General features: G+C 38.4%; 1 protein-coding gene across 4 annotated transcripts in view; it reads left to right on the forward strand.

Moving 5' to 3' along the window:
* Positions 1–16,272, forward strand: part of robo1 (roundabout, axon guidance receptor, homolog 1 (Drosophila)) — a 687,039-nt gene that overhangs the window by 645,527 nt on the left and 25,240 nt on the right. For all 4 annotated transcript variants that reach the window (XM_062060414.1, XM_062060413.1, XM_062060415.1 and 1 more), the window contains 5 exons: positions 1,239–1,410; positions 4,002–4,202; positions 7,665–7,691; positions 9,633–9,675; positions 12,188–12,342. In XM_062060414.1, the coding sequence (XP_061916398.1) occupies positions 1,239–1,410; positions 4,002–4,202; positions 7,665–7,691; positions 9,633–9,675; positions 12,188–12,342 (598 nt within the window). The remainder of the gene's footprint in view (positions 1–1,238; positions 1,411–4,001; positions 4,203–7,664; positions 7,692–9,632; positions 9,676–12,187; positions 12,343–16,272) is intronic.

Here is a 16,272-nt window from a genome sequence, read left to right on the forward strand (position 1 = left end):
TGTGTACAAATGATCAAACTGTGTAAAAAAAAGTTTAAAAAAATGGATAGCCATCAAAATATTAATAAAAAGAACAAACAGAAATATAATGGATTGGGTTTTTATGGCTCTTTTTTTAAAATGTATAATTATGTCAAATAATTATTATTTGCTCTTTGAAATTATATCTTATTTGTGTTGTATTATACTTATATATATATATATATATATATATATATATATATATATATATATATATATATATATATATATATATATATATATATATATATTAAATATATATATATATATTTATTTATATATATATATATATATATGTATATATTAAATATATATATATATATATATATATATATATATATATATATATATATATATATATATATATATATATATATATAGTCAAAAGTTATAATGTAAAACGTCAACATCAATATTTTGGGGAGAATCCACATGTTTTAATGACACAAATTCATATTGTCAAAAAAAACATTCCATTCATCTTTTGTACGAAGTTAAAAAAAATATTCAAAAACTGTGGGAAAAAATGTAATGGATATCCATCACAAATTATCAAACAGAAAACCAGAATGGATTGGGTTTATATGGCTCTTTTCTAAAAAGTTTCCACTCTCTGGATAAATAGCCTAATTTGTCCAAACGATGCTGCGGGTTTTAATTGGCATGGATCTTGTGTCACAATACCGGCATGTAGTAAAATAATATGGGAGATGTTTTCACGCTAAGTTTCAGAGCAGCACTCCCACTCACTGCTTTCCCCCACACAGAGAATGTCGGAGCTTTGTAGTCGACTCATGCAAGAGCAAACACACGTTCAATATCCCGGGAAGTGTGTTGGGAAAGCGTGAGTTCAGGAAGTATGCGCGGTCTTCTTTGTGGCCCTGCTTTTTGGCTGACAGGGGAGCAGACCGTCTCTCCCTGGAGTGACGGCGCCCACAAGCAGCGAACTGGCTTATGGGCCTGATTACGGATCGCCATTTGTTTTCCATGGACTTAAGGCTGCACCGAGACATGTTATGACTACCTCGCTTAATACTGACTCTTTGTCCAGCGCCGCCTGGAAAACATAAAGTCATGTTTTCAGAATCCTTTCCGACCTCAGCCGTGTAACGCGACCCGCGCGTCCTGCTGAGAGTCGGCCCAATTAACGGTAGCAGCCGCCATGATGGATGTGGTTCTTCGCTTTCCTAATGTGTCGTTCTCTCCCCCGGTGAAAGGTTTGGTGCTTGGGGAACGAGAGCCGGTACCACGTCAACCGCACTGTGGACGGCGCCACCTTTTCCGTGCTCATTCCCAGTCTGGCCCCCGGGATCCGCTACAGCGTGGAGGTGGCGGCTAGCACGGGGGCAGGGCCAGGGGTCAAGAGCGACGTCACCTATTTCCAACTTGGTGAGTAAAGAAAGCATCTTATTTGACGTTGGACAAAATAATCCTCAGCTTCTGTTCTTCTGGGGGAAACTGAAACAAGATGTTGGGGTCTTTTTGTAAGAATTTGTGTCCAAGGACTTTCCCCCCCAAGTTAGAAGCATGTCCAAAATGTCTCGCTAAAATGAAGTATTAAGATTAAAGAAAAAATTATCAATGAAGTTAAGTAATTAATTAAAGCGATTAACTTTGCTTTCCTTATCTTTTCAAAGCAATTAGATGTGTCTTAATTAGCCATCAGCCAGCTGGTCCTGTCCAATATTAATATCCCCACAAGTTTTAAATAGGGTTGACAATTTGTGGTAATAATTTTACAAATTTCCAAAGATTTATGTATATAGCACATTTCTACAACAGACTATTGCCCCAAAGTGCTGTGCAGATTAAAACAGAAAAGTAAAATATTAAAATAATAATCACAATCACAATAAGCACGGAAAAATTGTGTATATATATAACACAGTTAAAATTGATAAAAATAGAGCAACATTTTCCACGGTAATTATATTTGACTTTTTATATTTTTTGGCGGCTGGTCCTGTCCTAATTATTCACACGGGTTGCAAATAGGGTGTACAATTTCTGGTAAATACTTTGCACATTTCCATCTGGATTTTTAAAAAAATATATATTTGTAAATATTTAACGTTTTTATTTTTATTTTTTACCAAACTCTTTCTATAAAAACTGTATAGCGGGAGTTTTCAAACTATGGCACGTGTACCACTAGCGGTACGCGGGCTCCATCTGCTGGTACGCCAAATTTTGTATTCATTATTTTAAGTACATTGTTTTATTTTCCTATATTTTAAACCCAGTGTTACTTTTCAAACTGTGTAATTTTTATGATGTCCAAAAATATTTAATATACCTGGTAAATAAAACTTCTGCCTTGTTTTTAATGAATGCTTCGGCCTACTACGCTACTGTATTTTAATGTAAGTCATTGAAGAGCCAAGTATTTTCTGAGGTGGTACTTGGTGAAAAACATTTGAGAAGCACTGCTGTATGGTATAAACACAACAATAATATACTTTTATTTAATTATTTAAAATACAAACAATTTGATGTTAAAAAGTTTTTTTTTATTTATAAAAATGTTTTGAGTGTCTTTTTAAAAAAGAAATTAAAAACCAAATGTAACGTTTAATTAAGTAAACTAATTCCCAAACTGGTTGTTTTCTACTATAATATGTTATCATTTATTTTCAGTTCATTTTAATGTTATTTTTTCCCCATACATTTTTTCCGTAATAATTTCCTAATTCCTATGGACATTTGAATATATCTTTTAACATAATAACTAGGGCTGTGAATCTTTGGGCACCATTCGATTCGATTCAGAATCAATTCTCGATCCAAAATCAATACTTTTTTAATAACATTGTGTGCCAGTTCTATGATTGACTACATTCCTCCATAAAATAGATGACAGCTCTGATAAATGTCGATATTACTTTAAAGAAAACTGGTTTTGTTTAATAAAAGTCTACCCAAACATTTAATCAAGTCAAATACAAATAAGGCAACAAGAGAAGTATCCCATGCTTTTGTTTTTTAAAGTAAATCTGTACAGCAAATGTGGGCATCTACATCAACTATATGATTTGCCTGAGTAGCTGGGCAGTACAGAATTGAAAAAATAAATAAATAAATACATTTTTATCAATTAGGAATTGTTACAAATAAGAATCTCGATTCATTCGAAAAACTATTTTTTTTACACCCCTAATAATAATATGAATTAAATAGACTACAAGCACCCACCCTGTCGTCATGGAAGCAATATTTTTTCCTAGTTTTTTTACAAATACAACATGTATGAATCATGCATGTGGTGTGTTCTTATCCTCATAATCCACACCAACACACCGGCATGGCGCGGCATGTTTGCTAGCGTGTGTGACGGAACGACGCTGTGAAGCATCTCCTTCTGTGACTGACACGATTTTCTCCCGTGTTGATTGTTGTCATGTTCCTTCCGACACCGGGCGTGGAACAAGACGCCTCAGGGGAGGGGGACCGAACAGAACCCATCCGTCACGGCGTGAGCTCGGGTGTGGATGGTCTGTGGTTAGACACCTGCAGAGTCCAAGAAAAGCAACAGACGTCGGCGCTTTGCTTGAGATTTTCCAATTATAATAGTATCGACATGAAACATTGACGTCCCCAGTTGAGAGGAATCTTTTGAGCACGGCAGGGGTGAAGCAGCTTTGTCTTTCATGTGCCTCGCACGGAAGACAAAATGAGTAAAAACCAGAGCGAGGGCGTATTGTTGTTGTTGTTAGCAGTCATGGAGATGTTGCTTCGAGAAACCGCCTCCAGGAATGCGCGCCATACTAATTACTGAAATATTTGAGAGGGATTTGTTGACGTGATCCACTATTGCATGGTGCTGCCTTGTTGCTTGTCTTTGTCGACTTTGCACACAAACATCCCAAACCCCACAGCATAAATCCTGTATTACTATATTAGCTAACGACCAATATCAGAATATGAAATGATAAAAGAAAGGACAATCCTTACATGTTAAACCATCTCTGCATCCTCCTCAGACGCATCGGGCCGCATGACGGAGGCAGTGGGCGGCGAGAACCCTCTGTCCCAGCAGATCTCCGACGTGGTGAAGCAGCCGGCCTTCATTGCCGGCATCGGGACCGCCTGTTGGATCATCCTCTTGGTCTTCAGCATCTGGCTGTACCGGCACAGGAAGAAGAGGAGCGGCCTCTCCAGCAGCTACGCCGGCATACACAAAGGTCAGTGTGATGTCGTGCCACTTTGGCCCTCAGTCTGATCTCTGGTCTCCAAACACTGCAGTGTGCATGCCAGGCCAGTAGATGGCGATGTCACACAAGTGCATTAACTTGTCCAGCTTGTCAATTCCAAAACTGCCTTTTCCGTACCCTTCACACTCTTCTACGCACATGTAAATGTCCCACATTGTTTTCATTGCCTTGAGTGAAAATAATAGCGGTGTTGTTTCAAATAACGTGACTTTTTAGTCTCCAAAACGCAGATAATATGTAACCAAATTTCCAAAAAATTACAATTTTAATCTGTTTTTAGTGACAAAATTGTCTTTACGTCTTTTTACTGCACTTATGTCTCGTCTATAGTGACAATGATGGCTTTTTTTATGTAAGGTAAACAACCCAATTAGCAATAGGGCACTGAAGTATATCAGTCAATTGTTGAGGATATATCACACACAAAAAGATCCGATATTGGAGCCTTGAGTATTGGCAAATACGATATCAGCACCAATCATCCATACTTTTATTATTTTGTAGTGCGTGGAACGTTAGAACAGGCTTGATCAAGTTAAACAAGTCAAACATAGAACAATGATAGGTATGAAAAACACTAATATATTTATTATTAACAATCTGGAATGGACGTATGCTGTCATTAAGTTGAAGTGGAGTGGTAATTGTTTTTTAAGGTGGCTACAATACGTCATAATGCAGTAATTTGAATGATGCAGACACATTTGTTACTAGATACTTTCTAATATGCTTCTGCTTTGTAGACCTTTTAACTGTAAGTTAAATGATACCTATTTTTATTGACAAATTTGCTGTTTTAGACAATTAAATTAAGGATGCTAATTACTTGTGTGCTATTGTGTGCTTAGCTGTTGTGTACCTGCTAGCTCCTATCAGCCTATACCTTAGCATATTTACCTTTTGTAAATAATGTCACTGAAATAGAAGAAAATGCCAACCTTTTTTGCTCAATGGACGACATTTAGATATTAACTGGCTGTCAAGCTCTGCACAAGTCAACACGCTGCTCGTATTGGAGTGCTAATATCGACGGTGTAAACCGACATAAACCAATACTTGTTTTTTTTGCTAATATCGGACCGATATTAATATTAGATTTAAAACATTTTACTACATCTATTATTATTATTGTTGTTAATTTTACTGTCAATAATAATAGTGTATGAATGTGAGTGTGAATGTTGTCTGTCTATCTGTGTTGGCCCTGCGATGAGGTGGCGACTTGTCCAGGGTGTACCCCGCCTTCTGCCCGATTGTAGCTGAGATAGGCTCCAGCGCCCCCCACGACCCCAAAGGGAATAAGTGGTAGAAAATGGATGGATGGATGGATCACTACAAATTAATTGGAAAATAAACTAATAAAATTATATATATGTGTGTGTGTGTGTGTGTGTGTGTGTGTGTGTGTGTGTGTGTGTGTGTGTGTGTGTGTGTGTGTGTGTGTGTGTGTGTGTGTGTGTGTGTGTGTGTGTGTGTGTGTATATACATATTTATGTATATATGTATATATATATATATGATAGTTTTCCATTTAATTATATATATATATATACAGTATATACACACATCATAGTGTATATATATATCATAGTGTATATATATAAATCAATCAATCAATCAATGTTTATTTATATAGCCCTAAATCACAAGTGTCTCAAAGGGCTGTACAAGCCACAACGACATCCTCGGTACAGAGCCCACATACGGGCAAGGAAAACTCACCCCAGTGGGACGTCAATGTGAATGACTATGAGAAACCTTGGAGAGGACCGCATATGTGGGTAACCCCCCACCCCCTCTAGGGGAGACCGAAAGCAATGGATGTCGAGTGGGTCTGACATAATATTGTGAAAGTCCAACACATCAGCGAAAGTCCAGTCCATAGTGGGGCCAGCAGGAACCATCCCGAGCGGAGACGGGTCAGCAGCGTAGAGATGTCCCCATCCGATGAACAGGATAGCGGTCCACCCCGGGTTTGGAGCAGAGTAGAAAAAAAAGAAAAGAAACGGCAGATCAACTGGTCTAGAAAGGGAGTCTATTTAAAGGCTAGAGTATACAAATGAGTTTTAAGATGAGACTTAAATGCTTCTACTGAGGTAGCATCTCTAACTTTTACCGGGAGGGCATTCCATAGTATTGGAGCCCGAATAGAAAACGCTCTATAGCCCGCAGACTTTTTTTGGGCTCTGGGAATCACTAATAAGCCGGAGTTCTTTGAACGCAGATTTCTTGCCGGGACATATGGTACAATACAATCGTCAAGATAGGCAGGAGCTTGACCGTGTAGTATTTTATACGTAAGTAGTAAAACCTTAAAGTCGCATCTTAGGTGCACAGGAAGCCAGTGCAAGTGAGCCAGTATAGGCGTAATATGATCAAACTTTCTTGTTTTTGTCAAAAGTCTATATATATACAGGTATATATATATACACACTATGATAGATAGTTTTCCATTTAACTAAAAGTGCCTTTCAGAACACCCAAAGACATCGTATACAAAGTAAAACAGTAAAAACAATACCATGCAAATCAAACAGACATAGCCCCTGATTGTGCTACCTATTTAATCTTGAAACACTCCTTTTGACCAATAAAATGGGAAAACTATTTTATTTCACACAAATTTAGACCATTTTTTTCTTCTTCTCTACACCAAAGAGCGAGACCATGGTGGACTTTAACAGACAAAGTCATGTTCGTGTCTTCCTTTCTCCACCTCTTCCTCGCTCTTTACTGTTATAGCTGAGAGCGCTTGGAGACGAGTGTAATTGCCACGTTAAGCAACCGTGCGCTCGGGGTGAGACAGGTTAAGCGAGGTCATTGTCGCTGTGGTTTATCTAACACATGACATCGTAAAGCAGTAAGAGCGCCTCAAGTGTCGTGACTCAACAGCAAAAACACTGAAATGGTATTGGAGCAATTATGTCTTCAATTAAAAAAAAATCGAAAACGATTGATTTAAGTTCATGAAATAACGTTTCTCACACTCGGCATGGCGTTAATTGTCAACATGGTCGCCTCAGATGTTCCTCTTGGACGCTGTTCAAAGGCGGAGAGCAGCATAGCGCCGCCTGGAGGGCCTCCAGCAGGGTTGCATCAATACTTCATGTTTTAGAGTTCAAAGGAAACCGTAACCGAGCAGCTCACCACAGACCCGACTAGGCGCTTGGGAAACTTTATGCACATGGAGGGTATGAGGGTAATTTGTCCCAGCAAGGGGGGATCATAGCATGACAGAAGGAGGGATGAAATTCTGCCTTCACAAAGATAACAATACTTACATTTGATTGACGCAGTCAGAAAGGTATCAATTCAACACTATGCTTAATTTTCTGTGTTTTGACAACATGTTTTTACAAGTGTAGTCATTCTTTTAACATAATACACAATTATATTCTGCATATTAATCTAAGTGTATTCCTCCCTTTACAGTGCCGTCTTTCACCTTCACACCAACAGGTAAGCACTCATGCACGACACATTCATGAATAATTTGCTAATTCAGCAAAAGTCTTGAAGTATTCAGAGTTGTTTTGTTTAGTTTTTTCACTCATAATCATCTTGTGGATTAGTCAAAACGCCGCCAAATCTTGCGCTAACTTGATCGACTGGCCGCCGGCAACCATGGATGCGATTTTAAGGGGCGGGACAGACCCCCGACATAGCAATTAAACTTGCTGTGGCAACTTTAGTGACGCAGCCATTTATACAATCCACTTCTAAACGGACTGAAATCTACACTATGCCTGGTGTATAGCAATTTAGCTTTTTTGTTGCCTTCTACGAGACCCAAAAAACATCACTTACAGTAGGGAAGGGTTTCATATGGCCCCTTTTCCTGGGTGGATCTCCCGTGAGAAGAAGGGGGGTTAATCATTTTGCATTGCAATCTGCTGAAAATGATGGAAAGTGCCACTCTACAAAGCAACTGACACTGTGGCCAAAGTTAGAATCGCCACAAAACACATTTTAAGATATTAAACACTCTACTTCCATCTGGCGGCCAAAGTAGATAGTGCAACCCCCCGATTTGTCACGTTTCATGTGTCAGGTAGGCCGCGACGACTGCCATATGAATCTCGTTCCTACTGTAATATTAAAGAAGTGCTATTTAGGTTTCAATATTAACATTGCATAGCTTATTTTAACCCAGTGGTTCTTAACATTGTTGGAGGTACCGAACCCCACCAGTTTCATATGCGCATTCACCGACCCCTTCTTTAGTGAAAAAAAAAATGTTTTGTTTTTTTTCAAATTCAAGACAAAGTTATATGTTTTGGTAACACTTTAGTATGGGGATCATATTCTAAGTAACAAAGACTTAATTTAGAGTTATTTGGTTAGGGTTAGGGCCAGGGTTATAGGGTTAGGGTTATAATAAGGCCATGCCGAATAAGGCATTAATAAGTACTTAATAATGACTAGTTAAGAGCCAATATGTTACTAATTTGCATGTTAATAAGCAACTAATTAATGGTGAATATGTTCCCCATACTAAAGTGTTACCATGTTTTATTACTGGTGCACAAAATGAACCGTGCATGAACATCACCTTGTTCAAACAACAAAACCAACACAGTGCATTAACTCACAACAAATTACACACCTGCAAATCAGTGTGACTTCTGCTGTTGCCGTATCCGTAATACGCCGATAGGGAGAAGTTTTTATTTACACGATGAGTCGGGTGTGTTTTGACCTCCGCCGAACCCCTGAGCCCGACTCACCGAACCCCTAGGGTTCGATCGAACCCAGGTTAAGAACCACTGTTTTAACACTTGAATGACCGTTAAACGATGCTAAAATGCTACGTCAGAACTAGAGTTTGACACGAGAACTGATTATTTCCATTATTTGCGAAGGCAGATCTGAACTACAGGTCAACTTGAGCTTCCCATAACAGAGTGAGGAGGTTCCACTGTAAAGGCGTGCTCCTTTAATTGATGTTTACGGTTTGGCTAGCAGTCTTGTTTTGTTTTCCCCCCCGCGGCCTTAATATGACAGCGGCGTCATTTTTAATAGCTGCACGCTGCTGCGATGAAAAAGCAACCATCAGAATTCCATCTCCGCAACCTTTCTCTCACACTTTTAACTTGCACCGAGCAATAGCTAAATCCATTTCTTGCACTTCTACCTCGTGTCCTGTCAGCAGTGAGATTGTAATTAAAGTTTTGAAGTTTATCTCTGCCTCACACATGGGGGAGCTTTTAAATGTGCTGAAGCCAAAACTCAACAAGCAAAGAGCTCTGCATTTGTGTTCTTCATAAGCCTCTTACATCCCGTGTGTGGGAGAGATTTCCAAATGCATGTGAGGCCAAAATGGTGCCTCAAATGCAACTTGATGCATAAAACCATGCATACTCACTCACCTAGATTGATCTAAATGTTTTCTTTTTCCAGTAGCTTACCAGAGAGGTGGAGAAGGAGTGAGCAGCGCTGGAAGGTAAGAGAGTGGTTCTGTGTGTTTTAAAAAGACTTTGAGTACCAAGCAAATAAATAGACCTGAATGCTGTTAAGTAGAGCGACAAATGCTTTATCGATCCTTTGCAGGAGATTGCTCTGTTATTGCAGCAGCCGTATTTACAGTCAGTGTTACAAAAGACACTTAAGTTATAATACAATCTGAAGGCAACATAAACAATGTAATTACAATAGAACAATGTATGTTTGTATGGAAGCTAAAGTGTATTATTGCATCACAAGAAATACAATATCATGTTATGATACAATAAAATGCACATAAGAGACACAAATAAGGGACAAAAAAAAACAAATTAAATGTAAAAAAAATACTCACAAATTTAACAAATGTATGCACGTTCATACCAGAAGTTGGTATATTATGTATAAATATGTTAACATGTACATGAGTGACAATAAAATGAAAAACTTAATTTGTCAATAAATATACTATAGCTATATAGTATTGTTATCACCAAAATACTGCTGCTCACTGCTCCCCTCACCTCTCAGGGGGTGAACAAGGGGATGGGTCAAATGCAGAGGACACATTTCACCACACCTAGTGTGTGTGTGAGACAATCATTGGTACTTTAAATTTAACTTTTATACTATATATAGTATTATACTATATATTTATATATAACATATATTGATATATGATATATTGAAATAAATATATATGATAGAATATACATTAATTATTGAACACTTTACGACTAAATTATTTGATAATCAAATATTAAAACAATTATAAAATACAATAAAACATTTTGAAAATGTATAAAAATGTTTCCCAAATAATTCAAATATATTGCAAATATAATGCGTTTTAAAGACAAAATCAAAGCGACAAAAAAGTTCAAATTCAAAGTAAAAAAGTACTCTAAATTTCTAAAAATACATGCATTTTCATCTCAGAAGTTAGAATATTATGTAAAAATATGATAAAATTTACATGACTGACAATAACAAGAAAAACATTATTTTGTAAATAAATGTATTATTATTACAGAATTACCATTAAATTAAAAATTGTATGAAATACAATAGAACAATTTAGGCTCCAGCACCCCCCGCGACCCCAAAAGGGACAAGCGGTAGAAAATGGATGGATGAATATGAAAATGTATACTATTTTCCCCAACTAATTAAAATATATTGCAAATATAATGCATCTCAAAGACAAAAATCAATGACAAATGTTGGAATTAAAGTCACCAGAATACAATTAAAAATGTGAAAAATATATTCACTGTCTTTCCTCAAAATTATATTGTGCAATTAGTACAACAACATGAGAAAGAAAACTTTTCTTAAACACGGATTTTCATAACTCAGAAGGAGAAGATAAATAAGATCTTTATTGTCATCCTACAAATGTACAATGAAATGTTGCTGACTGGAAAAAGATTAAAAGCCATGGAAATATAGATGCAGTGTAAAGATATGTGAATATCTTACTAAAATGCACTTAATGAATACAAAACAGACACTAAAACAATAATAAATAATGTAAGATACTCAAAGAACCAACAAAAAAACAATTAACTTAATTATGTGAGATACAAAATAGTCTTTAATCTGAGCAGGGTGTGCAGTCAAGTGAGACAATAAGAGATGGAAAAGGGTTGGGCTGCTGCAATTGCCTTGCTTGCACACTAGAGGGCGTGCTGGGCTTTATAATGCAGCAGAAAAAGGGTGTGGAAGGAGTCAGTCAGTCAAGTCCACTACATGTGACACTTACAGGAACAAAGAAAGCCCTGCTAGGAAAGAAACATCATCCTCTTTACTGTAGAGTGGAGAGCTGGATACTACCACTAGGCTGTGCCGTTGCGTTGCTGCAAAACACACTCTCTCTCTCTCTCTCTCTCTCTCTCTCTCTCTCTCTCTCTCTCTCTCTCTCTCTCTCTCTCTCTCTCTCTCTCTCTCTCTCTCTCTCACACTCACACACAAACTGTCTCTTTATGGTACACAACGTCTGAAAGAAAGACAAACAGTGCAGGTCAAGGCTTGTGCAAAGTTGCGTGAACTCAGTGGCACATCTTTGGCGCTAGTAAAGTGCAAACAAGCTAACGTTGTGATGGGTTCAAGAGCATGGAGGTGGTGCGTTCGGGGGTTCATTCTATCGATCGTACATCTAGTTAGCAACAGTGGAAGTGAGTTTTATCCGCTTGTCTAATCCGGGCGACTCAAGGAAAGTGTTGTCGGCTTTGGGCAAATCGAGCACACACAATCTGTTTAGCGGGGATTTTTGTCTCCCTAGTGTGCGTGCGTGAATGTGTATTTGTGTGTGTGTGTGTGTGTGTGTGTGTGTGTGGGGCACAAAAATACTAAATCCGGATTTCTAGTTTCCCTCTTCTCAGTCGCTGGATAAATAAACTCCACATAATCTTCTGTGTCAATACAATGTTACTGCAGCTCCATACACACACACACACCATTGTATTGTTGTTGTTGTTGTGTTAAGTTAACCCTTTCTTGTATGTGTGCAGGCCCGGCCTTCTCAACATGGGGGAGTCGGCCACACAGCCCTGGCTGGCCGACACCTGGCCCAACTCGTGCTCCGACCACAACAACTGCAGCATCAACTGCTGCGCCGCCGGCAACGGCAACAGCGACAGCAACCTGGCCACGTACAGCCGACCCGGTAAGTTAGCGCCACGCAAACGCAACACCGTAGGAGCGCGGTGAGTGCGGAGATGAGACAAGAAGTAAGACGCCGTATCTGGGTTAGCTCCCCGGAGAGTTCCTGCATAACCTGCAGAAAGGAAATATTAGGATTAAGAGCAGGCTGCTGGTTTGTTTGATTTCTCCGAGGCACAACTGGAGCTGTTTGCAGAAAGGAAGTCAAAGAAATGTCGACGAGACTATAAGGAGGCTTATTTTTCAAACTGTTGTTTTAGTTGCTGATGTCGTTTCCTATTGAGTGGCCACGAGGGCTGCACGATTAATCAACATCCAGGTTTTAATTAGTGCATGTTCGTCAATCAGAACTGTTGACCCTTGAGTTTGTTCGTCTATCGCTTCAAACAGGGAGAAATAGTAGAATTAACTGAACGCAGTGAGCCCTCTTTTCAGTCATCCACAATCTTTGTCTCTGTGGGCGGAGAGCTGGGCGGCAGCTTTACACGCACAGAAAGCACGGACAGAGAATCCCCCTAATCGTGACTCGCGAGTGAGAAGTGTTGTGAAATAGCAAACAATAAACAAGGCCAAATGTCTCAAATCGTATGGGCAATATGAGCCCATCAACACGAATGAACGAGCGAGAATGCCGTGATCACGTGATAGCAATAAACAAAAGGACAACGCCCGACCTCATTTTTGCACCTGGGAAAAAAAAAGCACTTTAAAATGTTCCGTATTTATTTAAGTTATATTTTTGCTGACAGAATTGAGAGTTTATTTATTTTCAGGATAACAAAGTTATTTACATTCCAACTACAATGGGAAACGATTCTACAGCAATGACAAATAAAAGTGTATATCCTTTTAAATGGTTACTTCAATTACTAATAAGTATTATGACTACATTACTTTATAAACATGTAATTTTTATCGATTGTTTCTTCCGTTTAAGAGCATGATGTAGACAAAAGCTCTGAGTCTGTCTGCATAAAGCCACATATTTTTTAAAGTTAATTATATATTTTTCTAATGTGTGGCATCTTGAGACAAGAATATGTTGGTTGACAGTCTAAAAGTAACATGTCTCTTCCTTCACTTGTCATTATTGCAGTTTTATGCATTTATATGTACAAATATAAAAATCGCAAATTGAATCGCAATCAAAATTGCAATTACCGTATTGTCCGGACTATAGAACGCACCGGTATTTTAGGCGTACCAACTAAATGTTTGGCGGGAAAATATTTTTCCATATATTAGCTGCACCGACCTATAAGTCACAGATATATACATTGCGGAATGAGATATTTACACAGAAAGAATATGTAAACGTTTATATACATACCCTAATGGTGTCTGTAACACGGCAGTAAAATGGATGATCAAACAAAACAGAAGTCATGGACCCACTAGCTGTGGAAGCTAGCTATCCAATCAGCTAAACAGACTCAATAACTCCACGATGATGTCTTTGTGAAACTGAAACAATACAAAAAGAATGCCATTGCCATTTAATAATACTAACACAGACACTCGTAAACGTGTTAACATATTAGCTAGTGCCATTACATTACGATAGCACACGCAAATACTTACTAAACTCTTCCATGTGTGATGGAAGAGTTTAGTAAGTATGAATAGTTTTAGTTACATTGGAAAACTTACAAACGTTGCTTGGAGTGATGAATGAAGAATCCATACGAGTATAAACGCTATGGACGGCTTGTAAACTAAACCTCACTCCGTTGAAAAAAAAAAAGCACTACCGCTAAACGGCAGTGCTTTTGGACGAGTGAGCAAACTTATCCAAAAGATGGCGCCATAGCACAAACAATAAAACACCTCATTGTATTTGCTTGATTTTTTTGGGGGGGGGTGGGGGATTTGTAAAAACTTTTTATTATTGCCTTTATTATTATTATTCTCACCACCTTATAAGCCACATTGTTCAAAGGGTAGGAAAAAAGTAGCGGCTTCTAGTCCGGAATTTACGGTAGGTTTTCCTCAAAATTGTGCAGCCCTTGCGGCCACCAATGTAAGAAAGGTGGTGGACTGCCACCGCACAAAACATATCAGATATCAAACATGCACTCACTGGTTATTGTCTTTATCAGGGGTTCTTAAATGTTGGTACAACCTGAATGAATAAAACAAGACAAGTTAGTAGGCAAATGTCAAAAACAAGTCAGAGGACAGAATATTTATTCACTGGCGAGCTGGAGCCTATCCCAGCTATCATAGGGTACACCCTGGACTGGTCACGGATCAATCAGGACACATTTATAACCACCAGTTACACGGACAATTGCTTCTATGCAGTGGCGGTTCTCGCTTCAATGGCGCCCAGGCCGGGACCCCCAGACTGCCGCCAATATGGCCCATAGCTAGAACCACCACTTCACCTATGGGCAATTTAGAGTCTCCGATTAGCATCATTAGCATGTTTTGGGATGTGGGAGGAAGCCGCAGTACTCGAAGGGAACCTTGTAAAACTGACATGCTAAGTATTAGAACATCAGCCAGAAATAAAACGATATTAAAAATGGGGCTGTCAGAATTAACACGTCAAGTCATGCGATTATTCACAAAATGTACATTAATTATGTACATGAGGCAAGGGATTCACATGGGCCCATTCCTGGGTGAATCTTGCGTGAGAGGAAGATGCAATGCAGTCTGCTGAAAATGATGGAAAGCACCACTCCACACAGCAACTGACGCTGTGGGCAAAGTTGGAATTGCCACAAAACACATTTTAAAATATTCAACACTCTACTGCCATCTGGCGACTAAAGTGGATAGCCCCACCCCCAATTCGTCAAATTTCATGCGTCAGGTAAATCCCGACGAATGGGGCCGTATGAATCCCCTTCCTACTGTATACACACAGATTAATCAGATGATTTGTTTTGACTGTACATGCTCATTTATCTTTACTGCGGATGGTTACCTGAGGTTGTTATACGGTCAGTGATCAGGTCAATGCATACATCCATGCAAAGGTGAGTGAGGAGACTCCGGACTGGTGTGCTCGCTGGAACATTTCACTTCAAAATAAACCCAGACGGGACTTTAGACAAAACTGTTACCAAGTTTTGAACAAATAAATGACATGCATTAAGTAAAACACAATGACAATACAGCTGCGTTTGTGTCAAAATATTTGTTTGTTTTTAAATGCACTTAAGTAATTTACTGTGATTGATCATGATTAATCATAGTACAAAAGTGTGATTGATCTGATTGAAAATGTAATCATTTGACAGCACTAATGAGAAATATTTACATCAAAGAGTCTGAAATAATCATAATCTAAGGACCCCCAGTACTGAGGGCAACAGGGCCCTGGTTATATAATGTTCATAATAATAATAATCAATAACATGGTTAATAAAGCCATGCTATACATTCATGTAACATGACGGACGGCAGCTAAAATCTTAGATAAACACATTTAAAATGGGATATGTTGTGAAAAATTCCATAACATTTTAAAATAATGCGATAAACCGTAACTTGAATGCTAACACTTCTATGCTAGCTAGCTAGCTATCTATAAAGGTAAATGGACTAAAAATATCAACACTACAGTATTATTGGCCACTAGATGAAACCAAACCAATCAGGTCGCGCTGTTGGCTCTGATTGGCTTAGCCTAAGACAGCATTACTATATTGGATAAGTACATGTAGGTGACTGCTGCATGAGGGTGTTATTTCATTTCTAGAGGGCTCTCATAACGTTCAAAAATACACATTTAGAAGGTCGTGAAAATTTTTTTTTTGTATGAAAATATTTGATTCATAAGTCACGAAAATTGATTTACCACGGTCAGTTGCGGAACCAATTGACAGCGATAAACGAGGGATTACTGTATAGTAGTGCTGGGCGATATATCGAGTTTGTAAGATGTATCGATATATTTTCAAACAAGATATGAATTAAGAAA

The sequence above is a fragment of the Entelurus aequoreus genome, linkage group LG10 (genome assembly GCF_033978785.1).
Source record: "Entelurus aequoreus isolate RoL-2023_Sb linkage group LG10, RoL_Eaeq_v1.1, whole genome shotgun sequence".
NCBI lineage: Eukaryota > Metazoa > Chordata > Actinopteri > Syngnathiformes > Syngnathidae > Entelurus > Entelurus aequoreus.